Raw genomic sequence first — 7,790 nt, forward strand, 5'->3', positions numbered from 1 at the left:
AAATAACTCGCCGGAGCGGCGTCTCCAGCCCCTTCAGAGTCAATCTGTGGAATCCGCGTCTGTCACCGACCCCTCCCTCGGTTTCCTGACCTTTCTCTGCCTCCCCCCCAGACACCCCCAAAGTCCCCCTGACCTTTTCTCTGAATCTTACACAGAACCCCGGGGGGTGGCGTCCAACCTGTATAGAGATCGGGAGGGGGGAAGTTGCGCCTCCCATTCCACCGCCTGGGGCCCTAAATCCCGAGGGGGCAGGGAACGGCGGAGTGCGTGTCGAGCGCCGAAGGGGTTAACGGGAGCCCTCTGAATCCCAGCGTTATTTTTTCGGAGTCATTTATCAGATTTTACGGGGGGACCTCCAAGGGCTCTCCGTTTCCACCGAGCGCCATCTAAACAGAGCCCAGGGCTAAAAATACAACATTTTTGTATAAATTGGACTCGCGGCCCGAGCGGCCGCCCCTATGAAAGTCCTCTTTGTGAAGACCGTGGAAACGGCGGACAAATAACTCTTTATTAATGCCACAAAAAACGTACTTTAATTATAGTTAGGCAGATCAGAGGCGGGGGGTGGGGGCGAGGCGGCGGCGACCTCGGAAAATTCACAACCCAACTTTTGTGTCCAGAGAAAAGAAAAACAGAGGAAAAGAAGGAGAGGAGAGACGGAGAGTCAGACGCAGCGAGGGAGACGCGTAGAGCAGACGGAGGGAGGGAACCCCGCTCCTCGCCGCCCCTGGTCGCACCCCACCTCCTTCTTAATTTTTCTTAAAGTGGTAGGCGCCGTCTAGAAGGACAGCTCGGCTGGGGACTTGGTCCTAGACCCTCCTGCCTGGGAATGGGGCGGTGTCTCCTGCAGTCAACCCCCCTCCTGCGGCGCGGGCGCTCCGGGCTCGCGCCTTGTCGCGCGCCGCCCGGGCCGCAAGAGCATGTGGAAAAGTGATTAGGGATCCGGGTTCTGCAGAGTCACTTTTCGGCTGTACTGGGGTGTGTACACATCTAGCTGGAGAATAGTTTTCCGTGGAAGAGTGGAAAGCGAGGAGGAACCAGGAAAAGAGGGGGATCCGAGTTGTCCTCTCGGGGACGCACGACCCCGGGTCTCAATGTCTGTTGGCTGGCAGGTAGGGCGCTGGACAGGTAGCTGCCCCTTTCCTTTTCACCCGGTGCAGCGCTGGCAGGAGAGGGGTTAACGTGGGGTAGGGTGGCAAAAGCCTACGTCAAAGGTGAGCAGGACGCTCCCGCCTTTCTGAGGTCCCCTCGGTTTCCGGTACCAGCGCGGGGCCGACTCTACTAGCTCTTCCAAGCGTCTGTCCCGGGCCGGGGCCCCGCCATTCTCGCTTTGCGCGGCGGCCGCCCGGGATCCAGTTACCTGCGCGAGGTCGCCCCGCCCGTCCCCGCCAACCCCCGCGGCTAGCGCCTTCCGCCGCGCTCTCGTTCCAAACTCCAGGGCGGCGACGAATGTCCGTCTCAGTTGTTTCCAGGGCAAGATACATAAGGGAAATTGCGACTTTTGGCCCGTGACCGCATCCTGCAAAGCCCTCGGGAGGGCTGCTGGGTCCCTGCGCGGCCACACCGGAGAATGGTGAAAATCCAGCCCCCTTCTGTAGTGACTGCCTCTGGGCACCAACCGCTCTCCGCTATAAATAATCTTTGGCCTGCGGCCACCCCGCAGGGCCTCCCCAGCCGGTGGCCCTGAGCCTGGAAATATTTATTCCGAGAGACTCCCGAGAACGGGGGCGGAGGCAGGGGGATGTGCGGAGGTAGGGGCGGAGGCTTGGGTCCAGAGGTTCAGGATACCTTCCCCTCCCCCCTCCCGAAGGTAATTATAAAAAACAGCCTTTGGGGGGTGTCCCTAGGCCTCCCGCCTCCTTGCATTATTTATTATTCTCAAGGTCCTACTTCCAGTTCTTATGCATGCTATGAAAAATAAAACCTGCGTGTGTGTGTGTATGTGTGTGTGTGTGTGTTTATGAGTCGGGGGCAGGTGACTGGTGCCCAGGTGGCATCAGGTCCACCTCTCCTCCCCCGCGGGCCCTCCAGAAAAGTACGTGAGAAGTACCTGAGAGGTTTCTTGTGTGGCTCCCGCAGGGTTCTGGCTTCCAGTCGTCTCGGAGGGAGAAGTATGGCAACGTGTTCAAGACGCACTTGCTGGGGCGGCCTCTGATCCGCGTGACCGGCGCGGAAAATGTGCGCAAGATCCTTATGGGCGAGCACCACCTCGTGAGCACCGAGTGGCCCCGAAGCACGCGCATGCTGCTTGGCCCCAACACTGTGGCCAACTCTATTGGCGACATCCACCGTAACAAGCGCAAGGTAAGAGCTCTGACCCTCACCTTCCTCCGCGCCTCTTCTGGGGTAAAGAGTTCGTGAAACCCCGGGCACCCTACTGGCACCTGTGTGCACGGTGATCCAGGACCCCGCAGTTCCCTGTCTAGTAGGCTTCCAGCCAGCACCCAGGGCCTGCAAAGGCCTCCTCCTGGTGCACCCTACTGCTGCACCCTAGCTGGCTGAGCTGTAGGCTGACGACACCCAAAGGGCGGCTTGAGCCTACGGGTCTAGGTGTCCAACTCTCGTTCTCGCTAGGCTCTGGAAAAAGAAGAGGGTGGGACAGTTGGCTGGTGCCCCGTTTTTACCGGGAATTCCCAAGACTAGAGACTGATCATCCTAGCTTGTTTTAAGGGCGACGGAAACGAGGGACTAGTGACACCTGTGGGCAGCTGTTTGGGGGTCTTCCCTGGGAGAAGTGCGAGACTTGAGCCTCGGTGCACGCTGGCCTGGAAGTGGGGGAAGGGCACGGGGTAGGAGCGCGTCGGAGGTGCGGGCAGGGGATCAAAGCTCACCCACCCTCCATAAAGAGGAAGAGAACGTGGGTGTTTATCCTGTGGATTTCCCGAGCGACTGGAAGAGGCGCGGAGGAGGCGAGCCAGCGCGCACGGAGCAAGTTTCCCCGCCCCCTCTGGGCCGGGCGGCCGCCGGGCGGGGAGCGCAGGCGGCACGTGCTGTTTGAACTGCAGTAACCCGAAAGCTGAGCCGGCGGGCGGGGCGCCGGCCTTCGGGCTTGAAGCCGGCAGAATGGAGGCTGCGAGACCTCCCCCACTCCATTTTTTTCCATTGGGTCAGAGGACTCACCCAGGTTGGAAACCTAAAGGAAAGGGAGAGGCAGTTTCTCATCTCACTGGGGAGAGAGAAGGGGGACCGCGGGGCCCTGCCCCTTCTGCAGGAAGTCTGTGTCTGCGGTGGTCTTGGTGAATGTGTGGAACTGAATTACTCACCCATGCTTCTGATAGTATTTGAGGTTCTCCTGTAATTCTCCAAGGCAGACTGAGGGAAAAAAAAAATAAAAAAAACAGACGAAGGAGACTGATCTGCACATCCTCTCTCCAGGTTCTCCTAAGAAAGCCCGTACTGGGCCATCCAGTGGCTGTGGTAAAGGTGGCTGGATCCCACAGGACTTGAAAAACACACTTGCAATGTGCGCCCAAGTGCCCGAAATCACAAGAGGAGAATGGAGGAGAAGGAATTCTGACATGGCCATGTCAGATTTCCCACTTTCTCTCTGGGGAGTACACATGCCCTAGAGCATACAAAAAGCAAAAATGCACACAAGACAAAATGCAAACATGTATTTCACCCCTCTAAAAGTCATCTCTTCCAACTGCCTCACTGAGTTGGGAGCAGTTAACACAGCTTGGGGACAAGTTGGAGAAGGTGTTCCTGGAGAGTGGCTGGGAGGGGGGAGTAGGCTTAAGAATGAGGGCTTTCCACAGGTGTCAGACAGTTATTTTTCCCTTAGTTTTTGTGATTTCACCAAAGACCCATTAGAAAGGATAAGGAGAGAACTGAATTCTTATTTTGTCTTTTGCAAGAAAGGCATTGTCCCTTTTCACAGAAGAGTACACTGAAGCCTCCAGAGGTTGTGTGAGACTCAACCAGGTTAGGAAGCAAAGAAAAGGCAAGGCAAAGCCTGCAGCACAGGTCTTCTGGTAGTTGTTTCTGGCCACCAAGTAGAGTCCTGCTCAGTCCTGTCCATGTGGGGCTGCCAGAAACTGGTGGCATGCTGGGGGCGGGCAGGGGAGCTGCTTAGGTGAGGAAGAAATCTTGGCCAGCACACAAGTAAGAGACCCTGGGAGGTGCAGGGGGCTCTGGTGAGGTTGTGGCCGTGGGGGTCCACCCACCCTCTGCCTGACTCTAGCTTTAGGCCTCCAGGTGTCAGGTGGGATATCCTGCCTGGAAAGCCCCAAGGGGTCAGCCAACCTCATTCCTGTGTGGTGGGGGGGAGAGGGAGGGAAGAGGCAGCACAGAACAGCATGATGGAAGAATCCACAGGAAAGGAAGAAGGAGGAATGGGATAGGGCAGGGATGGGAGAAGAAGTCGTGGACTCAGAATGATGTATCCATGGTCTCCCTTTCAGAGTACCTGGCCCACCAGCTCCTGGAATCCCCAGAGCCAGTGCATCCTGGCAGGCCTCAGCTGCAGGGGCCTCCTCCCTGTGTGCTAGTTGAGAGAGTGTTGTGTGGCATGTTTGTGGGGCCTGTGGTAAATGGGTAGACAGCTGGACCAAAGACCCTGCCCCCAAATCTCCCTAATTGCTAATTCTTTAACGCATGTTTACTGAGCTACATGGAGAAGGGAGTGTAGTCCTTGCTTTCCAGTAGCAGTCTGGCTGGAGGGATAAGATGAGAATACTCAGGGGCATTATAGTTTTGTTGTGTGAGTACATGTGTGTATGTTTGCCAGAGGGCATGTGCACTTGCCAGAAAGACAGACAGACAGACAGACACACATACACACATATACACACACATACAGATGGAAAGAGGGACAGGGAGAAAGCACCTCCACTCGTCATAGGAATGGTCCTGCCACAATCCCTTTTCCTCTATCTCTCCTTCCTTCCGGGATTTTGGGCACTTGTGGAAACACACCTGGTAGGTTTTTCAAGGCCTTGGGCCCAGGACTCCAACTGTATAGTTGGCCATGTGGGATCCAGCTGCCTTAACCACCATGCCACAGGCTGGCTCCTAAGGGGCACTATTTCTAAATACCCATTTGGTCCTGGAGAAAATGGCTGGTCTTTGGGACCCAGTGTGGGGGCCCCCGCCATGACTGGGTGGGCTTCTGAGTGCCACTCATACTGCCCACACTGCAGCCAGGGACCCAATGGGGAGGGGGCTGTGGGGCCAAGGCCTGCCTGGGTAGGATGTAGGTGCAGGAAGCAGGGCCCAGGTGTGCTGGGGCCCAGCTGGCAGGGAACTCGGAGCGTCACTGTTTCCACTGGGGCTGGTGGCCCACGCCTTCTCTGGGAGGTCTGCCCAGATGTGCTGAGAGGGGGCTCCTCACTGCCATTGCTGCACTCCAGGTGTATGCCCTGGCTGCCCTGGTGGTCTAGGGCCAGTAGGGGTGGGTCTGCTGGGCAGAGGGTCTAGGAAATCTTGCTCACTCTAACAGAAGCCAGGCCTGTGTCCCCATAGCCAGGGCCTCAGACCCCCGCCTTCCTATTTTTACTCCCCCACCCAGTGTCTGGGTATCTCTGGTATAGTGGGGGTGGGGACCCCATCTTTCTTTGTGTGTAGAGATTGAAGTATTGCAGTGTGGATGGAAAAGTGGGGCTGAGAGTGCTTTCAAATCCATGGAGGAGTGAGGTTAGTTCTGGAAGCTCAGCCCCCTCCCCCCCAACACACACACACAGGATTGGGATTTTCCCTTTTCCTTTGGAGATTGGGCCAGGCTCCTTCATGTCAAGAGGCTGGGTGCTTCAGGTCAGGCCAGACAGTGATCCTGAGGGAACTTGAGGAGCAATCAGGGGCTACCCTTAGCCTCAGAGCCCCTGGATAGAGTGGTCTTCATCCTTCTACCCAGAGCCCGGCCTGCCAACCTTCTGAGCTCAAAGTTGAGGAGGGTGAACAAGTTTTGCAGAGAGGGATCCAAAAGCCCTACCTGCCCACCCACTGCCCCTCAATGATGGGGGCTGTGGGGCCAAGGCCTGCCTGGCCTCTGGGCCCAATCTGGAATTGGGGTGGTGGTCAGGTTCAGGGTCACAGCACTCCTCTCAGAAACCCCATGCTCCCCAGGGTTGGTGTTGAGATGGAGAAGCCAGGAGGTGCTTCAGTAGGAGGGCAGAGCCAGGAGGGCCTAGAGTTGCCAGCTTCTGGGGAGGCCGCACCTGGCTCTAGGAGGCCTCCGGATGAATGCACAGCCTCTGGCTGCACAGGCTCAGCTCAGGACAGAAGCTGCAACCTGCATTGAAGGAGAAGGAGGGTAGCACAGCCAAGCTGCCCTGCTACTGAGAGAGGTGCCCCAGCCCCCTGGCACAGGCACGAAGCCTTTGTTCTGCCAGCCAAAGTCCTTCATCCAAAAGTTACTGTAGCACCAGCGAGTGGGCCCGGGATGTGCAGGGGGCATGTGCAAGAGCGGATCTCTCTGAAGGTCAGCGGGGGAGGGAGCCCACGGTCAGTCGCCAGGGTGTCCGGGAGTGGGCACCTCCCTCAGTGTGCCCTTGTGCCTGGCAGCACGTGGGCTGGATGTGGGGGACACCCTCCCTTCTTGCCTCTTTGCTGTGTCCTTCTCCCAGCGGGCAGGGAGGGGTCCAAGGCTGCACTCCTGATGTGTTTGCACGCTCTCCAGCCTTGGAAGACAACGTGGCCTTGGCGGGGAGAGAGGAGGCCTGGCTGGGGTCTGCTCCGGCCCTCGGCCCCCTGTGCACACAGCTGTATCCATCTCGGCTTCCCTAGGCCTAAAGGGAAGACACTCCAGGAGCTGGAGAGATGCTGAGAACACACGGGTGTAGCCCTAGCCCTCAAATAAACTTGGGCCAGAGAGGAGGAGTCCCTTCCAGTCTCACATAAACTCAGAGCCCCGGACTGTGTAGAGGGCTGCTCTGTGAACTTGGAATGGTGGAAGGCAGGGGGTTCGAGGACTCTGGTGGTTGTGGCCAGTCATGTCCTGCACTGTGACCTTAGAGGACCCTTGTCCCTCTGAGCCTTAGTCTTCCAAAGGGTTTCCTCGTAACTGGAAGTGGCAGGCTGTGTGGCTCAGCAGGTATGTGCCAGGTGCTGTCTTCATGGACATCTTTCCAGTGTGCCCCAGTCCTGACCCTGACAAGCGACTTCCCCGTGTGCTTTGGTGGCATGTATGGAACAGTTAGGGGAGGGGAAGCAGGACTCAGATGAGGAGACTGGAGCTGAAGTCACACGGGGGACAGGCGCTCTGTTCCCACAGCTGGGTAAGGGCCTGCACAGGCTGAGGAGTGGGGCAGAATCTGGGCCAGCCCCTCCTAACCAGAGGGACTAGAATCTGGGCCAGCCCCTCCTAACCAGAGGGGCCGAGCAGGGACAGGCCCGGGGTGAAGCCAGGCCCAGTGAAAATGCCAGGCAGCCTGGAAGATGACGTCCTGCCTTGTCCCCCTGTCTTGAGTATAAAGTACACACCTTGGCGTCACCCTGTGTGCACGGCGGCTGCTGCCTCTGTTATTCTTTCCAGTCTGCAGGCCTCGGCTCCGGTGGCTTGGCCCGATGGCCGGCCTGGGCCCCCACCCCTCCTGGGCAGCCACTTCCATTCCTCCCAGTCTGAGTCACTGGCCTGGGTGGTGGGTTCTTGCGCTGGTTCTTCCCACCCCCCCCCCGGGGCCTGCCAGTCCATGTGTCCATCCACCCCAGCCATCAGCAGCAGGCTCAGCAGTGGGCTGTTGAGGTTCATAGATCATCCCCTCTCAGGGCCCTGGATAGGGGGTGGGAAAGGTGAGAGAGGCCTGGGGCATGGTGGTAGGGGAGAGGAAAGGAAGCCTTTGTAGAAACAATTG

The 7,790-nt window shown here is 58.0% G+C and overlaps 1 protein-coding gene across 1 annotated transcript in view; it reads left to right on the forward strand.

Annotated features, from left to right (window-relative positions):
• The window catches only part of CYP26B1 (cytochrome P450 family 26 subfamily B member 1), a gene marked incomplete at its 5' end in the record, with an annotated part of 19,999 nt that overhangs the window by 1,470 nt on the left and 10,739 nt on the right, over window positions 1-7,790 (forward strand). Inside the window, one exon of the mRNA XM_027772936.1 lies at window positions 2,080-2,304. Within this exon, the coding sequence (XP_027628737.1) occupies window positions 2,080-2,304 (225 nt within the window). The remainder of the gene's footprint in view (window positions 1-2,079; window positions 2,305-7,790) is intronic.

Source organism: Tupaia chinensis, unplaced genomic scaffold (genome assembly GCF_000334495.1).
Source record: "Tupaia chinensis unplaced genomic scaffold, TupChi_1.0 Scaffold000316_1, whole genome shotgun sequence".
Lineage (NCBI taxonomy): Eukaryota > Metazoa > Chordata > Mammalia > Scandentia > Tupaiidae > Tupaia > Tupaia belangeri.